This window comes from Hyperolius riggenbachi, chromosome 1 (assembly GCF_040937935.1).
Source record: "Hyperolius riggenbachi isolate aHypRig1 chromosome 1, aHypRig1.pri, whole genome shotgun sequence".
In the NCBI taxonomy this organism is placed as follows: Eukaryota; Metazoa; Chordata; class Amphibia; order Anura; family Hyperoliidae; genus Hyperolius; species Hyperolius riggenbachi.
The window spans coordinates 23,593,639-23,614,334 of NC_090646.1; the positions used below are offsets into that span (position 1 = coordinate 23,593,639).

Below are 20,696 nucleotides of genomic sequence, written 5' to 3' on the forward strand. Positions count from 1 at the left end.
GTCGGGCTGCCCTCCCCGCGGCTCCGGCTCCCCCCTCCATTATAGGGGGGCAGCTACCTATCTTATCTATACTGAGGGGCACCTACCTAATCTAACCTATACTGAGGGGCACCTACCTAATGTAACCTACACTGGGGGGCACCTACCTAATGTAACCTACACTGGGGGGCAGCTACCTATCTAACCTACACTGGGGGGCAGCTACCTATCTAACCTACACTGGGGGACAGCTACCTATCTAATCTATACTGGGGGGCACCTACCTAATCTAACCTACACTGGGGGGCAGCTACCTATCTAACCTATACTGGGGGGCAGCTACCTATCTAACCTATACTGGGGGGCAGCTACCTAATCTAACCTACACTGGGGGGCAGCTACCAACTAACCTACACTGGGGGGCAGCTACCTATCTAACCTACACTGGGGGGCAGCTACCTAATCTAACCTACCCTGGGGGGCAGCTACCTATCTAACCTACACTGGGGGCAGCTACCTAATCTAACCTACACTGGGGGCAGCTACCTAATCTAACCTACATTGGGGGGCAGCTACCTATCTAACCTACACTGGGGGGCAGCTACCTAATCTAACCTACACTGGGGGGCAGCTACCTATCTAACCTATACTGGGGGCACTTATCTAACCTGTATTGGGGGCACCTACCTAGCTAGCCTATACAGGTGGCAACTATACTGGCTACCTATATTGCAGGCACCTACCTAAATAACCTATACTGGGGGCACCTACCTATCTAACCTATGCTGGGGGAAACTATTTTGGCTACCTATATTAGAGGCACCCACCTAGCTAACCTGTACTGGAGCACCTACCTATCTAACTTATACCGGGGGCACCTGCCTATCTAACCTATACTGGGGGCAACTATACTGGCTACCTATACTGGAGGCACCTACCTGGCTAACCTATAGCGGGGGCAACTATACTGGCTCACCTATGCCTGGCTACCTATACTGGGGTACCTATTCTTGGCTACCTATACTGGGGGGACCTATACTAAGTGCAACTAGACCTGGCTAACCTATACTGCGGGCACCCATACCTTGCTCGGGGGGGGGGCGCAATTTTTACACCCTCGCCCTGGGTGCATTTTAACCTAGAAACTGCACTGCCCTGATTGCATGTATAATCTTGTGCTATGCTGTATAACAGTTTGCTATCTCTCTGTCTGTCACCCCTTGTTACAATGTATGTATCCCTATTTATTGTCCAGCGCTGTGTAATATGTTGGCGCTTTATAAATACAAATAATAATAATATAACTGAAAACAACAGATCTATAGCTGACAGCAACTGAAATCTTGTCAGAACTGAAAGGGATCACTGTTAGAAGAAAATGGTGAGCTTCTAAGAGGAACTGAGGGCAAGGTGAGCGTTAAAAACAGGTAAACAGAGGCGCCAACAAAGTATAAAAGCAATTAAAATCCGTTTAAAAGGAGGGAAGTGGGTGGACTCACCTCCCTCAGGTAATAATGACCGGACAAATAAGCCGTTATTATAATAACAGTAAAATTTATTACAATATCTCCAAGTGTGCAACGCGTTTCTCGGGCCAATATCCCGCTTCATCAGGCAATCAAGGATGGAGAACACAAAAGAAGATCAACAGCTGGGTCAAGCGCCTCTGATGGCTAAGTAAGTATGTAATACTCATTTACAGGTGTTTATTTTAAATAATTTTATTCATTTCAGGTTCCCTTTAAGATCTTTATATACTCTACAAAAACAGTGGACATATGATGAGAGATGAGAACATTTCTAAATATTCAGCCAATTATGGGGTTAGATGTTGACACATTGCTATTTTAAATCTGTTCCTCACCCTTTTTTATAATAATTATTATTTGAACAGTTTTATTAGCATATATTTTTATGTTGATGGAACATATTAACTGTTTGAGTTCAGTACGAAGTCCGCACACTCCAGGTAGTAGCACAAGTCCAAAGGTTTTTATTACGCAATCAGGTACAGCATAACATGGCTAACATGTTTCGGACTATACCTTTATCATAGCCCAAATATACAGACATCCAGCAAGGCATATAAGCTCTTGAGACACACCCACAGGCATCTAAGCTCTTGAGACACACCCACAGGCATCTAAGCTCTTGAGACACACCCACAGGCATCTAAGCTCTTGAGACACACCCACAGGCATCTAAGCTCTTGAGACACACCCACAGGCATCTAAGCTCTTGAGACACACCCACAGGCATCTAAGCTCTTGAGACACACCCACAGGCATCTAAGCTCTTGAGACACACCCACAGGCATCTAAGCTCTTGAGACACACCCACAGGCATCTAAGCTCTTGAGACACACCCACAGGCATCTAAGCTCTTGAGACACACCCATAGGCATATAAAAAATGGAAAGTAATACCCTTTACAGATATATTCGTAATACAAAATCAATTAAAATCACAAGTAATACAAATGACAAAAGGATATCATCAAACAAGATTCAGGTCCCTCCTGGCATTCAGTCCACCCGGGACACAAGTGCCCAGCGTTAGGATCCAATATGCTTCTCACAATAGTAGCTTTGTACAGTATAAGTGTCCCCCATCTAACTGGGCAGATAACTCTCTCAACTCCCTGAAATAACAAATGTCACCGGAATGCACCTGTCTAAAATGTCTGGCAACATTCAAAATATTTAACACAAAGTATACCCTAAATAAATCACATTTCTACAATAGGTTAGCATTTCTACAGCAGGCTGCTGGTAGTGGCTGTTACTCTATTACTTTGCTAATCTATTGTAGAAATTTGATTTTTATGATGTATTTGTTATTTTGAGCACTTTGTTATTCTATCACTAGGACACTTTCCACTCCTGACGAAGTTTTCAATTAAGGAAATGAAACATGTTGAGTTTGGTGTAGGGTTATAATGAATACGAATGTGAACTAGGAGGATGGTCCTCTGACCAAAAACGCCGCCTCCAGTCCATTGTATCACTATTTACCATATGGTCAGCAAATCTGGTCCTTTTTAAATGGAACTAAATTAAAAACTAAGTTTTAGTGACTTTTCTATTTAGGGTATACTTTGTGTTAAATTCCTTAAATAAGGTGTGTTTTTTTCTGTAATAAACATTCAAAATATTCTCAGTTTTATGGGAAGCCCCATTGTAATGTGCAGAAGTCTTTTGCAGCAAGGGTCGTACACCTGCCATACTGTATACTACAATTCACACCAGTAATGGCATATATTTCTGATTTTGTGCTACAGTTGATATATTGTCAGTAGGAGAAACTCGCCACTCACAGCAGAGTCAACCCGACATGCAGGCTGGTGAAAAAAACAGTACCAGGTGGGATATCCTATGGTGGAAAGCCAGGTGGGACGTGAAGGATGGGGGACGGAAAAGACTAGGGGACAAACTCACTGTTACAGATAATTTCTGTTTAAAAGCCTCTTTCTGTAACCACGTCACTCCATAGGCTGTTTTACACTTCCCACCAACAACAGTTTTCACCTGTCAAGCGCTCCTTTCATTCTTCAATAAGAACTTTATCACTTCTTATCACACCTAAATGATCTACATGATCTACATCAACATCATGGTGTTTTTTTGTTTGTTTGTTTGTTTTTTACCACAAATTAGGTTTTTTTTGTGGGTGATACTTGTTTTCAGCAATTAATTTATTTGCTATGCATTTTAAAGGGAAAAACAATAGCTTCAAAATAAACAATATTGATAAAAACACCCATTTTCTTTGCCCATTTGTCCCGGCTATGACAACATTTAATGATGTCCCTAGTACAATGTCTGGCAACACTATATTAATTGGAAATAAAGGTCTATTTTTTCTGTTTTTCGTTTTCTCACTGTTCTCTATTAATAATTACACACCCTTATCTGCTAATAAAAACAGTAAAATGCCTTCATGATACACATATTAAGAAAGCTGAGTCCCTAAGGTTTATGTAATTTTTTTAACTGCTGTTATGCTGTTATGTTGGCTTTTTTTTATTTTGGTCATTATGGGGATGGGGAAGAGGGCAGAAAGGGTTAATGTATTTTTAATGTAATTATTTATGTATATAATAGTATAGTGTCATGTAATTTTATTTTTTACCACAAGACGTCCCCACACACTTTATTCTGTGTATTTTGAACAGAGTTCAAGCACATCAGAAGTGTTTGCGTTTTCATTAAAATAAATAATTCTCGCTGAAGCCATGATTATTCGTTCTCATTGATTGGCTCAGGGAGCACACGTTCCTGCTCACCAATCACAGATAAGTAAGTCTCGATGGGACGCCCGCAGAGGGAGCATGCCTGGGCATGCATGATGACGGAAGAAGCAAGCAATGCATTAAGACATCCTGTTTGCAGCTAAGAGGGGCAAACAGGATGTTTTAATGCATCCACATTGCAGCAAGTGATTAAAAGTTATACTTGTCAGTATGAAGACTATTAGAGAAAATCTAAACAGTTTGATGAGAAGGTGGATTTGCAAGGCTATGATTTGCTGGACATGATCATATGCTAAAGCAAAATGTCATCTTAAAGTGAACCTCCGGACTAAAAATCGACTCAGCAGCACTGAAAAGGCCTGGTGTTTCTTTAACAGTTTCACAGCATCAGAACTTTGTTTCTCTTACACAAGCCTCATTTTTAGCTGCACAGAAGAAAACTGCCCGGGCTTTTTTCCCCTGATGCTGTGCAAAGCATGATGGGATTTCTGATTTTGTTGTTCTCGTTCTGCTGTTTTGTTGCAATTTTTTTTTTTACATTTTGAATTTGACATTTGAAGCCTAGCGTGTGCAGCTGGGAGGGGTAATCAGGACACAGAACAGTTGGAACTGTGTCTCCTGCTCCTTGTCACCTCCTTTCAACCAAAAAGATGGCTGCCATCATGACAAAGATGGCAGCCCCATGAATCATAAACATTTGCCTGTTCTTTTAAAACAGGGTGGGTAAGAGATTATATTACCTATCTATTTTAATTAACATAATGAATGTAACTTGATGACAGTATGTTTGTTTAGGCTGAAGTTCCCCTTTAACAATTCAAACCCTTTTAGAGCTTAGCAAATTAATTACATACTTCTCCACGAGTTTCCATACACTGGGCCTTATTTAGTTCACTTTTAACACAGTCTGCCCTGTTTTGCACCCCTCAAAGTATGAACGGGCTATAAAAAAATATATATAAACTATACTGTATAACTATATAAAACTATAATCAATCATACAATGGAATGTTATTTGACTTACTGTGTTTGTTTTCCATTTCATGTTTTTATCTCCAGGGTAGACCCACATACCTTCTTCTAATGATCCTTCATACCAGCCAACTATTATTCTATGGATCTGATCACGAGGTTTCATTCGAAATATAACCCAGTTTTCTACATGCAGGTTCCTGGGTATCTCCCCTTTGGCATTCAAGAAAATATTTTTCCCAATTTTATCTTTGTAATTAAGTTTTTTGATATAACTGTTCATCTTACACAAAAAAAAAGGGAAAACAGAATAAAAAACTTCCACCTTGCTGAATAATCAGTAACACAAAGCAGGAACTGTTTTTACTTATACAACACCTGCACTAATCTATTGACTGGCAGTAAATATTGATACAGCCATCTACCAGGTTTTTTTACACATCCCGTGGGACGATTTCAATTTACACACACGCAAAAGAAAAACAAGTAAAATGATTTTTTTATTGTTTGCTTTTCTTCCTAACAACAGGTATAGCACGTGTTGACCAAAATAGAGCAAAGGAATCAATCAGACATGATGAATAATCTGTGTTGATTAAAGGTGGGATATGAGTGGTATTAGACCTATAGGCCATAGCATTGAGCTGCATCGAACATGGCAATGCTGCAGTTCGATAGATGTTTAATAGATTCCCTGCTGAAATCCATTAAAAATTAATATGCTGACTGTGGAAGAATCGATTCCTTTCTGAGATGATTCCTTTCTAAATCAGTGGCTTCTCAACTTTGTCAACTTTGCAGTGAATAGCAAAGCCCCCATATCTGCCATCACAAAAATTACTACATGTGTTAAAGGGACACTTAAGTCATGCAAAAAAAATGAGTTTTACTCACCTGGGGCTTCCAGCAGCCCCCTGGAGCTGTCCGGTGCCCTCGCAGTCTCCATCAGATGCTCCTGTCCCCGCCAGCAGCCACTTCCGGTTTCGGCAACAGGCGCCGACAGGCTGGGAATACCAGTGATTCTTTGCGTTCCTGGCCGCAATAGCGCCCTCTATACTGCTATTGCAGCCAGGAACGCGAAGAATCACTCGCGTTCCCAGCCTGTCGGTGCCTGTCGCTGAAAATGGAAGTGGCTGCCGGCGGGAGACAGGAGCGTCTGGGTGCATGTCATATCGGCGCCTTTCAGTTCGGCGCAGGGAGAGCCGAATGATGGCTCTCCCTGCTGCCGCGTTAAATACTATTCCCCCTCCGAGTTGTCGCAACTCGGAAGGAGATGTAATTTGTGGTCTGGCAGCCGCATTCGCAGTCTGGCATTGCTGCTATGACGGCGCCCAGTTTCGGAGCTCGGCTCTCAGAGCCACGCGCCGAAATCAACTGATTCGGGAGCATCTGATGGAGACTGCGTGGGCACCAGACAGCTGCAGGGGACTGGTGGAAGCCCCATGTGAGTAAAACTATTTTTTTTTTTTTGCATGACTTAAGTGTTCCTTTAAGGGGAATAGTGGCAACAAGTCAAAACTTTCTTTTTCAAAAAGACCTTGTAGAAAATTGATTTTAAAAATGAAAAGTAAAAATGTTTTTTAAACTGTAATTTTTCTGAGTTTAAAAGCCATGTTTCCTTTGTATTTTCAAATCTATTTTCTCAAAAACTACAATGTTTTTTATAGGTTTTTTTTTTTACTTGTTCCCAATCTTCCTCTTAATATATGTAGCAATTTTGGTGATGATAGCATGTTTGTGGCTTTGCTATTAACCACTAAATTTGACAAAAAAAAATGACATGAAATTTTGCGAACTTAGGAATGAATCACACAAAATCAACTGAATTTCAAATCACAATTACGTATGGCCAAACCGGCAAAGTTTTCCTCAATATTTTGCATAATCGTAATTCGCACATTGCAATCATCACTGAACAACAACATTATGGACACAAGGTTGGTCATTTTTATAGTACTTTCCACCAACTTTTTGGTACTGTTTCCATTGCAAAGTGCTAAAAAGTTAATTTAAATTGAAGATGAAAAAGTTCTCCTAGGAGAAAACTCAGAAGAAAAAGTTATTTGCATATGGCCCATGCTGTCTTTTGCTTAAGCAGTCTCTCTCTCACTTTCTCTCTCTTAGGGATAGTCAGAAATACCCATTTCCAATTCTGTGAAAATTCCAATTTTTCCGATTTTCCAATTTCCCGGAAAGTATTTTATTTGTCATCTTATTTTGCATCAGAGAATGGAAAAAAATTACAAAAAGATCAGAAATCAAAACATCAGAAACACTGAATCTCTTGATTGTTCTGAAATTACTGTGGTAATCCGATTTTTGCAGAAATATTGTGCATTTTCTGATTGGTCGAATGTTTCCAAATACTATGATTGGGCTAAAATTACAGAGTTGTGGTAAATCAGATTTCTGCTTTCTGATTTCTGAATTCCAATTTCTCATAAAAAAAAAAGTCTGAGAAAATAAGAGCAAGAAAATTGACTGTAGATGATCAAGCTTAAGTTGAGATTTTAAAGCATGCCTGCCTTCTGTCTTTACCAGTGTGATGCTGCCCTTGTCCCATAAAACAGTTATGGTCTGTTCCCAATGTACTTCATTCAAAATGCATTGCCTAAAGGTATCCATACATTACTCGACTTGGCGGTCGATTGTCCAATTCAATGAATATAATTGATTGAATTTTTTCTTGTCCCCCCCAGTGTAAAATGTGCCACCCCAGTGCACATGTATGAATACTTTACCTGTCAGTGTCCACAGCTGTCTTTGTCTCCACACTCCTCCTGACACACGCTCCCTCTTTTGTGGTTGCTGGGGGGGGGTTCATCTTCATTTTGTAGACATGGCAAGGGGCAGCAAGGTGGCGTAACTAGGCTGATTCCCAAAATATTTAATGCTGAAATTGATTGGGAATTGGCCTGCAGGTTTATTTCATCCATAAGATCTCTCTCCATTTAGATTAAATCAGAGAGGGATCTGTCTCTTGGTCGATTGGCTGCCAAGACGGCGCTAGATGTATGAGTACCTTGAGACAGGAAGGTGATCGGACATGTTTAAATAATTCAACCCTAGCTGGCCTCCGTTCAGGCTACTATAATTAATTTTCTAAGAAGAGGAGGGGGGAGAGTGGAATGGAGTTTCAAGTACCTAGTGTGTGTTCCACACCTCCACAGTTTATCAGGTCCCTTGGAACCCTCTCCATCCCCTCCAGTGTGCACAGTGCTAACAGTTTTTAAATGATTGCCAACTGCGCATGCGTAGTCCTAGTCATGTGCCTCCTTGATTGGGCTCCTGTAGCTGGGAGCATTCTGCACATGCATAGTTTAAAGAGAACCCAAGGTGGATCTTCGAGGGGCAGATGAGACACAGAGCCGTGTTCTCTGCCTACTGACATGGCTCTGTGTTCCCCAACCGCTGCTCTCTGCTCCCCCCCCCCCCCCCCCCCGAGTTTAGCTACAAGATTTGTTGCAAACTACTAGGTAAACATAGGGGAGAGGAATTCCCTGTTTAAAACGCCTGCCAGAGACATTCCTACAGGGTTTCCTGAGCTGTTATGGGGCATCTCTCCCTGGCCACACCTCCTGCTGCTTCCCGCCTCCCTTCACGCTATGAGAGACACACAGTCTCTCTGTGCAGCGTCGTGAGGTCACGGAAGTGAAAGTGAGCCATGGGAACGGCGGTTTTTGCAGCTGCCTGATCCACCCAGCCCTGTGGATCAGGTAGCCTACTTTTTTTTATTTTTTCAAGCCCACCTTGGGCTTTCTTTAAGTCTTTACAAACTGTGCATTCCTGAGTAAAAAAAATCATATATAACTAACTTATTTACCAAAGCACCTCATGTATGCTCTGTATTTATTATGCAAAGAACAATAATACCAAAATTACTGATGAAAAAATCAAGTTACTTTTTGCCTTAATCCATGAATTTCAGATGTTCTTTTATCGAGGAGCAGTTTTTGTAAAGAATGAGCCATAGAGTAAACTGCAGTATATGCGTAGTATAACATGGGAAGATCGCTATGAGGATGCACGTCTCTCAGGGCCTTCGTCATTCCAGTGCAATTAGTAAAATCAGTTAGATTAAATAATCTGGACACCCAGATGTTTCTCTTTGTATTGGAAGAAAGACAGTGGAATTCTTTAATCCAAATCTCTTCCAGAAATGGATCGTTTGGATACCGGTAAGGGTTTCGATTATTGCTGAACATTCTGAGACCAGGAACAATTTCATCAGAAAACAGGAAGAGTAAACTGGAATTGAAGGATGGGTAGCGTGTGAGGTATTTAACATTGGTCCTCCATGACTCATTTAAGATAAAAGTAATGTTATGGTGGGTCTTTTCTGATTCAGCTATGTATTTAACATAGTCTGAGGAAAAGAGACCGCATACTATTATTACTTCACTTGTGGAATTGTCAAGGAGAGCCATTCTCTGCCTGGTGGTCTTCTTACCATCAGTTAAGTAAACAACAAATTCAATACATATTCTACGACTGGTCATGAGTTTTCTGAGCTCGTGTAATTCCGTTTCCCCGCTTCCATCGCTCGGAGTGATAATCCCGACCCAGTTCCATCCAAAGTATTCAAGGCAGTTTACAATGGCTACATAACGGATGTGGTCATTAGGAAGCATCATGTACAATGTCGGAAAAATGTCTCTGTCGCTCAGGAGAGGATTGGTGACTTGGTAGCTGATCTTGGGTAATAGAAGAGAGAATCTTTATAACAGTTGTGGCAGTCTACTCTAGAGATGTCAAAAGGATCAACAAAGCAATATGGTAGGAGCAATCTTTGGCCAGCGCTTTCAATCCACTACCGAATTAGGTAAAGACCTTTTCATTTTTTCAACCTTGGTGGGTAGGAAACTAATTGTAGTGCATTGGGGGTACCAACAACACTAGCCCTACAGTATCAAGTTGGCTCATCAGATTTAAGGAGTTTCTCATGATAGAGTACTCATACCCCTTGGATGCCTCAATGACTATCTCTAACGAACAAAACAGATGGACAAAGTTCAGATAAACTCAAAAATTATCCATACTATTCTAAACAAGAACACTTTCCTACACTTTCATTTCAGTTCCTTCTGTTTCCCTACTACCTTCCTCTTCTTAGAAGGTAACACTTTCCCTCTATTTTTTCCTTTCTGGTACGACTCTTCTCTCCTTTCCTAAATGTATATAATATTACAAAATATAATTCAGATTGGCAAACATGAGGATATTCTATGCCCAAGACCAAGAGCGTGGTGATGAAGCCTATCAATATGGTTGGCCATTCATAAGCTGTGGCTAGACTCTGAGGAAAAAAAAAAGAACAAAAAAGACACTCCAACTTCTTGAAAATAGTATAAGCACAGTCACTACTATTTTATATTCCAGCGCTACTAACTCAGCATCAGCAAGCATCTGGGTGTTTCGACACTACAAACATTGTGCCCCACACTAAAGACAGTCTATAACTTGAGATGTGGCGAACGGTTCCCGAACTGTTCGCCGGCGAACACCTCTGAATCCCTGGGGGGTTTACTACTTCCGGGTCGCTCTGACCCGGAGTAGTACACCTGCGCTGCCCGGCGGAGCGCGTCCTAGATCGCGCTCCTGTTGCCGGGCACTTTCTGTGCATGTGCGTGACGTCATGAACGACATCATGAACGTCATGAACTCATGCGCAGAGAGTGCCCGGCAACAGGAGCGCGATCTAGGACGTGCTCCGCCCGGCAGTGCAGGCGTACTACTCCGGGTCAGTGCGACCCGGAAGTAGTAAACCCCCCAGAGATGTTCGCCCGGCAAACCGTTTGCCACATCACTGTCTATAACAACAACCCAAATTATAAGGTTGCTAATAAGTATGAGTCATCCAAGGTTCTAAAGTCATGCCTGTGTCAGTCATCAGATGCTTCATCTTGATCAAATCCCAGATGTTCTCACCCACAAGACACCTCTTCAAAATCGATATCTGTATCTAATCTCTGTCCAGATAATGCTGTACGCACTCTGTGCTGGTGGTGGTGGAGGTCTGGGAGGGGCCCAGAAGATAGGGGGATGGTCCTATATATAACTATATATAATTAATGCAGAGCAGGCAGCACAGCGGAGCATTATACATACCTGCTCTCAGCCTGATACTTGTTTCCTCCACTTCATGTTCATTTAGCAAGTGCCATGCAGCCAGCCAATCACCATGCTGATTCAGTGCCTGCATGGTGATTGGCTGGCTTCATGGCACGTGCAAACTGAAAAGGAAGTGAAGGAGACATGTATCCCACCAAGAGAAGGTACATAAAATGCTCTGCTGTGCTGCCTGCTCTGCATTAATTCTGTACAGGATCAGAGCAGAATCATCCACCAGGCAACCTAGGCACGTGCCTGGGGCCTAGTGTGTGTCAAGGAGCCCACCTGCCACCTTCTCTGACCCCTCTCCACTTCAGCTTATCAAAAGAACCGCAAGGAGGCCCCAAATCTATTACTTTGCCTAGGGCCCCATTATATCTTCACCCATCTTTGTACAGGACTGTGCCCCCCTAGCTTCCGACTCAAGCCCCCGTCGCCCATGATGCAGGTGGGGGATTACCTGACCTCTGTGGGTGCGGGAGGTGGTCTGGAAATGTTTAGTTACACCAGTGGCGTACCTAGGGCATTTGGCACCCGGTGCTGGGTATTAAAAGACCCCCCCCCAAAAAAAATGGGCGTGACCACAACCTGCGGCGCGCTTTGTGGCAAAAATTGGCGTGGTCATGACCGGATGAGGGCGAAGCTAACTGTAATTTAAAGTATTAGCTAATATAGTTGCCCCAGTATAGCTAGTAGTTTCCGCCAGAATAGCTGCCCCAGTGAAGTTAGTATAGTTACTCCCAGTATAGCTAGTTTAGTTGCCCCCAGTATAGCTGGTATAGTTGCCCCCAGTATAGCTGGTATAGCTGCCCCCAGTATAGCTGGTATAGTTGCCCACAGTATAGCTGGTATAGTTGCCCACAGTATAGCTAGTATAGCTGCCCCCAGTATAGCTAGTATAGCTGCCCCCAGTACAGTTGCCCCCAGTATAGCTGCCCCCAGTATAGCTGGCCTGGTATAGCTGCCCCCAGTATAGCTAGTATAGCTGCCCCCAGTATAGCTGGTATAGCTGCCCCCAGTATAGCTGGTATAGCTGCCCCCAGTATAGCTGGTATAGCTGCCCCCAGTATAGCTGGTATAGTTGCCCCCAGCATAGCTGGTATAGTTGCCCCCAGTATAGCTGGTATAGTTGCCCCCAGTATATCTGGTATAGTTGCCCCCAGTATAGCTGGTATAGTTGCCCCCAGTATAGCTAGTAGAGCTGCCCCCAGTATAGCTAGTAGAGCTGCCCCCAGTATAGCTGCCCCCCAGTATAGCTAGTTTAGTTGCCCCCAGTATAGCTAGTATAGCTGCCCCCAGTATAGCTGGTATAGTTGCCCCCAGTATAGCTGCCCCCAGTATAGCTGGTATAGTTGCCCCCAGTATAGCTGGTATAGTTGCCCCCAGTATAGCTGGTATAGTTGCCCCCAGTATAGCTGGTATAGTTGCCCCCAGTATAGCTAGTAGAGCTGCCCCCAGTATAGCTAGTAGAGCTGCCCCCAGTATAGCTAGTAGAGCTGCCCCCAGTATAGCTGCCCCCAGTATAGCTAGTTTAGTTGCCCCCAGTATAGCTAGTATAGCTGCCCCCAATATAGCTGGTATAGTTGCCCCCAGTATAGCTGGTATAGTTGCCCCCAGTATAGCTGCCCCCAGTATAGCTAGTATAGTTGCCCCCAGTATAGCTGGTATAGTTGCCCCCAGTATAGCTAGTTTAGTTGCCCCCAGTATAGATGCCCCCAGTATAGCTAGTATAGTCGCCCCCAGTATAGCTGCCCCCAGTATAGCTAGTATAGTTGCCCCCAGTATAGCTGCCCCCAATATAGCTGGTATAGTTGCCCCCAGTATAGATGTCCCTGGAGGGGGGAGGCAGCGCTAGAAGGAGGGGCAGTGGGGCAGCGGTGGGAAGGGGGAAATATCCCCCCCCTCCCTCACCTGGGACCCCTCCTTCTGCCTCTCTCCCCCTCCATTCAGCGGTGGCAAGTGCGGGCTCAGCGACGTGGACGGGGAGACATGCACAGAATTACTCACCACTTCCACGTTCCAAGCGCTGGCAGCGTCATGTCGTCACAGATCCCCGCCTTCAATGAAGACGGAGATCTGTGACGACATGACGCTGCCGGCGCTTGGAACGCGGAAGTGGTGAGTAAGTCTCCGCACGTCTCCCTGCCGCCGAGCCCGCACTTGCCACCGCTGAATGGAGGGGGAGAGAGGCAGAAGGAGAGGTCCCAGGTGAGGGAGGGGGGGGATATTTCCCCCTTCCCCACCGCTGCCCCCACTGCCCCTCCTTCTAGCGCTGCTTCCCCCTCCTGCTCTGTGCTGTGGGGGGTCGTGGCGACACCCCCCTGGGTGTCTGTCACCCGGTGCGCCCTGCCCCCCTGCGCACTACAGTAGGAACGCCACTGAGTTACACCCCTGTATGTGAGTTTTGCTATTTTGCTACTTTGCTTTAATCTTGCTTTAATATTTTATTCTTTGGAGATATATTTTTTAAACAATAAACAGTACAATCTCTCTCCTAATCTTTTATTACTTATTTGTGCCAGTGATATAAATATAGTAGAATGTTAAGGTGTTTTGTGTATTTTATGTGAATTTGAATTATTTTTTAAAGAGAACCCGAGGCGGGGTTCTCACAACGAAATCCCCATACAGAGGCTGGGTCTGCCTATAGAGCCCAGCGTCTGCTGCCCCTAAATCCCCCCTGCGCTCAGGGAGACCCCATAAATCACAGCCGTGCTGCGCGGGCTGTGTTTACCTTTGTAACGTCAGTCTCCGCTCTTCCCCGCCTCCTGCAGAGCTCCGGTCCCCGCCCACGTCCCTTCCCTCCAATCAGCGGGGAGGGAAGGGACGCGGGTGGGGACCGGAGCTATGCAGGAGGTGGGGGAGAGCGGAGACTGACGTTACAAAGGAAAACACAGCCCGCCCTGACAAGCTGCGTGTCAGCAGCACGGCTGTTATTTATGGGGGGATTGCAGAGCGCAGGGGGGGGCTTAGGGGTGATCTAAATAGCAACAGAGGCTGGGCTCTATAGACAGACCCAGCCTCTGTATGGGGATTTTATTCTCAGAACTCACGCCCCGGGTTCTCTTTAACCACTTCACGACCGCCCCCAGCCGATGGGCGGCGGCAAAGTCCGGGCCCAAACGACCGCAATACGCCCATCGGCGGGGGCGGCTGCGGGAGTGGCTATGCGGCGATCGCATCATTCGTGACGCGATCAGCCGCCGGGGACTGGCTCCGCCCCCCGTTCGCTGTAACCCGCCGGCCGTTCGGAAGCGCCGGCGGGTTACTAGCACCCGGATCGCCGCGTGTACTGTGTATAATAGGCTTTGTAATGTATACAAAGCCTATTATACTGGCTGCTTCCTGCCCTGGTGGTCCCAGTGTCCGAGGGACCACCAGGGCAGGCTGCAGCCACCCTAGTCTGCACCCAAGCACACTGATTTCCCCCCCCCTGCCCCCTGATCGCCCACAGCACCCCTCAGACCCCCCCCTGCCCACCCCCCAGACCACTGTTTGCACCCAGTCACCCCCCTAATCACCCATCAATCACTCCCTGTCACTATCTGTCAACGCTATTTTTTTTTTAGTCCCTAATCTGCCCCCTACTCCCTCCTGATCATCCCCCCACCCCTCAGATTCTCCCCAGACCCCCCCCCAGACCCCCCCCCGTGTACTGTATGCATCTATCCCCCCTGATCACCTGTCAATCACCTGTCAATCACCTGTCAATCACCCGTCAATCACCCCCTGTCACTGCCACCCATCAATCAGCCCCTAGCCTGCCCCTTGCGGGCAATCTGATCACCCACCCACTCCAATAGATCGCCCGCAGATCCGACATCAGATCACCTCCCAAATCCATTGTTTACATCTATTCTCTCCTCTAAACACCCACTAATTACCCATCAATCACCCCCTATCACCACCTGTCACTGTTACCCATCAGATTAGACCCTAATCTGCCCCTTGCGGGCACCCAATCACCCGCCCACACGCTCAGATTGCCCTCAGACCCCCCCCCACCTTATCAATTCGCCCATGCAATATTTACATCTGTTATTCCCTGTAATAACCCACTTATCACCTGTCAATCACCCATCAATCACCCCCTGTCACTGCCACCCATCAATCACCCCCTGTTACTGCCACCCATCAATCAGCCCCTAACCTGACCCTTGCGGGCAATCTGATCACCCACCCACACCAATAGATCGCCCGCAGATCCGACATTAGATCACCCCCCAAGTGCAGTGTTTACACCTCTTCTCTCTTTTAAACACCCACTAATTACCCATCAATCACCCCCTATCACCACCTGTCACTGTTACCCATCAGATTAGACCCTAATCTGGCCCTTGCGGGCACCCAATCACCCGCCCACACGCTCAGATTGCCCTCAGACCCCCCCTTATCAATTCGCCAGTGCAATATTTACATCTGTTATTCCCTGTAATAAGCCACTGATCACCTGTCAATCACCCATCAATCACCCCCTGTCACTGCCACCCACCAATCACCCCCTGTTACTGCCACCCATCAATCAGCCCCTAACCTGACCCTTTCGGGCAATCTGATCACCCACCCACACCAATAGATCGCCCGCAGATCCGACATTAGATCACCTCCCAAGTGCAGTGTTTACATCTCTTCTCTCTTTTAAACACCCACTAATTACCCATCAATCACCCCCTATCACCACCTGTCACTGTTACCCATCAGATTAGACCCTAATCTGCCCCTTGCGGGCACCCAATCACCCGCCCACACGCTCAGATTGCCCTCAGACCCCCCCCACCTTATCAATTCGCCCGTGCAATATTTACATCTGTTATTCCCTGTAATAACCCACTTATCACCTGTCAATCACCCATCAATCACCCCCTGTCACTGCCACCCATCAATCACCCCCTGTTACTGCCACCCATCAATCAGCCCCTAACCTGACCCTTGCGGGCAATCTGATCACCCACCCACACCAATAGATCGCCCGCAGATCCGACATTAGATCACCCCCCAAGTGCAGTGTTTACATCTCTTCTCTCTTTTAAACACCCACTAATTACCCATCAATCACCCCCTATCACCACCTGTCACTGTTACCCATCAGATTAGACCCTAATCTGGCCCTTGCGGGCACCCAATCACCCGCCCACACGCTCAGATTGCCCTCAGACCCCCCCTTATCAATTCGCCAGTGCAATATTTACATCTGTTATTCCCTGTAATAAGCCACTGATCACCTGTCAATCACCCATCAATCACCCCCTGTCACTGCCACCCACCAATCACCCCCTGTTACTGCCACCCATCAATCAGCCCCTAACCTGACCCTTTCGGGCAATCTGATCACCCACCCACACCAATAGATCGCCCGCAGATCCGACATTAGATCACCTCCCAAGTGCAGTGTTTACATCTCTTCTCTCTTTTAAACACCCACTAATTACCCATCAATCACCCCCTATCACCACCTGTCACTGTTACCCATCAGATTAGACCCTAATCTGGCCCTTGCGGGCACCCAATCACCCGCCCACACGCTCAGATTGCCCTCAGACCCCCCCTTATCAATTCGCCAGTGCAATATTTACATCTGTTATTCCCTGTAATAAGCCACTGATCACCTGTCAATCACCCATCAATCACCCCCTGTCACTGCCACCCACCAATCACCCCCTGTCACTGCCACCCATCAAACAGCCCCTAACCTGCCCCTTGCGGGCAGTCTGATCACCCACCCACACCAATAGATCGCCCGCAGATCCGACATCAGATCACCTCCCAAGTGCAGTGTTTACATCTCTTCTCTCCTCTAAACACCCACTAATTACCCATCAATCACCCATCAATCACCCCCTACCACCACCTGTCACTGTTACCCATCAGATTAGACCCTAATCTGCCCCTTGCGGGCACCCAATCACCCGCCCACACCTCAGAACGCCCTCAGACCCCAGCCCTGATCACCTCGCCAGTGCATTGCTTGCATCTATTTCCCCCCTCTAATCACACCTTGAGACACCCATCAATCACCTCCTGTCACCCCCTAGCACACTTACCCATCAGATCAGGCCCTAATTTGCCCCGTGTGGGCTCCTGATCACTCGGCCAAACCCTCAGATCCCCCTCAGACCCCCTTCCGATCACCTCCCCAGTGCATTGATTGCATCTATTTTCCCCTCTAACCGCCCCCTGAGACACCCATCAATCACCTCCTGTCACCCCCCCTAGCACTCCTATCCATCAGATCAGGCCCAATACATCCTGTCATCTAAGAGGCCACCCTGCTTATGACCGATTCCACAAAATTTGCCCCCTCATAGACCACCTGTCATCAAAATTTGCAGATGCTTATACCCCTGAACAGTCATTTTGAGAAATTTGGTTTCCAGACTACTCACAGTTTTGGGCCCGTAAAATGCCAGGGCAGTATAGGAACCCCACAAGTGACCCCATTTTAGAAAGAAGACACCCCAAGGTATTCTGTTAGGTGTATGATGAGTTCATATAATATTTTATTTTTTGTCAAAAGTTAGCGGAAATTGGATTTTTATTGTTTTTTTCACAAAGTGTCATTTTTCACTAACTTGTGACAAAAAATAAAATCTTCTATGAACTCACCATACCCCTAACAGAATACCTTGGGGTGTCTTCTTTCTAAAATGGGGTCACTTGTGGGGTTCCTATACTGCCCTGGCATTTTAGGGGCCCTAAACCGTGAGGAGTAGTCTAGAAAACAAATGCCTCAAAATGACCTGTGAATAGGACGTTGGGCCCCTTAGCGCACCTAGGCTGCAAAAAAGTGTCACACATGTGGTATCGCCATACTCAGGAGAAGTAGTATAATGTGTTTTGTGGTGTATTTTTACACATACCCATGCTGGGTGGGAGAAATCTCTCTGTAAATGGAAAATTGTGTGTAAAAAAAAATCAAATAATTGTCATTTACAGAGATATTTCTCCCACCCAGCATGGGTATGTGTAAAAATACACCCCAAAACACATTATACTACTTCTCCTGAGTACGGCGGTACCACATGTGTGGCACTTTTTTGCACCCTAAGTGCGCTAAGGGGCCCAAAGTCCAATGAGTACCTTTAGGATTTCACAGGTCATTTTGCGACATTTGGTTTCAAGACTACTCCTCACAGTTTAGGGCCCCTAAAATGCCAGGGCAGTATAGGAACCCCACAAATGACCCCATTTTAGAAAGAAGACACCCCAAGGTATTCCGTTAGGAGTATGGTGAGTTCATAGAAGATTTTATTTTTTGTCACAAGTTAGCGGAAAATGACACTTTGTGAAAAAAAAACAATTAAAATCAATTTCCGCTAACTTGTGACAAAAAAAAAAAATCTTCTATGAACTCACCATACATCTAACGGAATACCTTGGGGTGTCTTCTTTCTAAAATGGGGTAATTTGTGGGGTTCCTATACTGTCCTGGCATTTTAGGGGCCCTAAACCGTGAGGAGTAGTCTTGAAACGAAATTTCTCAAAATGACCTGTGAAATCCTAAAGGTACTCATTGGACTTTGGGCCCCTTAGCGCAGTTAGGGTGCAAAAAAGTGCCACACATGTGGTATCGCCGTACTCAGGAGAAGTAGTATAATGTGTTTTGTGGTGTATTTTTCCACATACCCATGCTGAGTGGGAGAAATATCTCTATAAATAGACAATTGTGTGTAAACAAAATAAAAAAATTGTCATTTACGGAGATATTTCTCCCACCCAGCATGGGTATGTGTAAAAATACACCCCAAAACACATTATACTACTTTTCCTGAGTACGGCAATACCACATGTGTGGCACTTTTTTGCAGCCTAACTGCGCTAAGGGGCCCAAAGTCCAATGAGCATCTTTAGGTTTACAGGGGTGCTTACAATTAGGCACCCCCCAAAATGCCAGGACAGTGAACACACCCCACAAATGACCCCATTTTGGAAAGTAGACACTTCAAGGTATTCAGAGAGGAGCATAGTGAGTCCGTGGCAGATTTCATTTTTTTTTGTCGCAAGTTAGAAGAAATGGAAACTTTTTTTTTTTTTTTTTTTTTCACAAAGTGTCATTTTCCGCTAACTTGTGACAAAAAATAAAATCTTCTATGAACTCACCATGCCTCTCACTGAATACTTTGGGATGTCTTCTTTCCAAAATAGGGTCATTTGGCGGGTATTTGTACTATCCTGGAATTTTAGCCCCTCATGAAACCTGACAGGTGCGCAGAAAAGTCAGAGATGCTTGAAAATTGGAAAATTCACTTTTGGCACCATAGTTTGTAAACGCTATAACTTTTACCCAATCCAATAAATATACACTGAATGGTTTTTTTTTTTATCAAAGACATGTAGCAGAATAACTTTCGCGCTCAAGTGTATAGGAAATTTTACTTTATTTGAAAAATGTCAGCACAGAAAGTTAAAAAAGTCATTTTTTTGACAAAATTCATGTCTTTTTTGATGAATATAATAAAAAGTAAAACTCGCAGCAGCAATCAAATAGCATCAAAAGAAAGCTGTATTAGTGACAAGAAAAGGAGGTAAAATTCATTTAGGTGGTAGGTTGTATGACCGAGCATTAAACCGTGAAAGCTGCAGTGGTCTGAATGGAGAAAAAGGCTCTGGTCCTTAAGGGGCGAAAAGACTGTGGTCCTCAAGTGGTTAAGGATGCCTTTTTAATAAAATGTTTGAGATTTTATATTACTTATTTATGTGAGTTCAATCTAAGCTTTACTTTACAGATTTCATTATAGAGCATCTCCCAGAAACCTATTCTCAGGCCATGTTGTCTCCCCTTATTCTGTGGCTGACGGGGCTTGCGTAATTCCTTGATTCAATTTCAGGGCCCATCATTTATTAGCTCCATCAGTGGTACACCGGAACATTATATGTCATTCCTAGCCTTTCAATCAAGTTGATACCATATTATCTTTTAAAAAATCAGAGTAAGACAAGGTGCGCACATAGCAGAAACGCTAGCGTTGCATAAAACACTGCGTTTTATGCAGCAATGTTAGTCAATGGGACGCAGAAAAAAACCCATGGGTATGCATTCTGACTTTGGGGTTTTTAAAAACGCTGGTTTTGTTACATATTACGCATGAACGCATCAAAAACGCACACAATGAAAGTCAATAGGAACGCAATGTATTGCGTTTTGAATGTGTTTTTGATGCATTTTATATGCCTTTTTTTGATGTATTTCCGCGTCCTGTTGTCTTCCTAGTGATTTGCATAAAACGCAATATGAAAACGCATACAAGACGCATATCTGGCAAAAAACACAAATTCACAAAAAACGCAATTAAAACATACATAAAAAGACGCGAGGCACATGGCAGAAAATGCCACCTTTCCCGCTATGTTATGTGTGCACTGACCCTAAAGGTACCCATACATCA

General features: G+C 44.9%; 1 protein-coding gene across 1 annotated transcript in view; it reads right to left on the minus strand.

The window, feature by feature from the left end:
- LOC137525046 (vomeronasal type-2 receptor 26-like) overlaps nt 1-20,696 on the minus strand; it is a 40,863-nt gene that overhangs the window by 5,716 nt on the left and 14,451 nt on the right. The window contains exons 3-5 of the mRNA XM_068246197.1: nt 9,653-9,896; nt 9,105-9,568; nt 5,305-5,485 (exon numbers count right to left, since the gene is read on the minus strand). Coding sequence (XP_068102298.1) covers nt 5,305-5,485; nt 9,105-9,568; nt 9,653-9,896 — 889 coding nt within the window. The remainder of the gene's footprint in view (nt 1-5,304; nt 5,486-9,104; nt 9,569-9,652; nt 9,897-20,696) is intronic.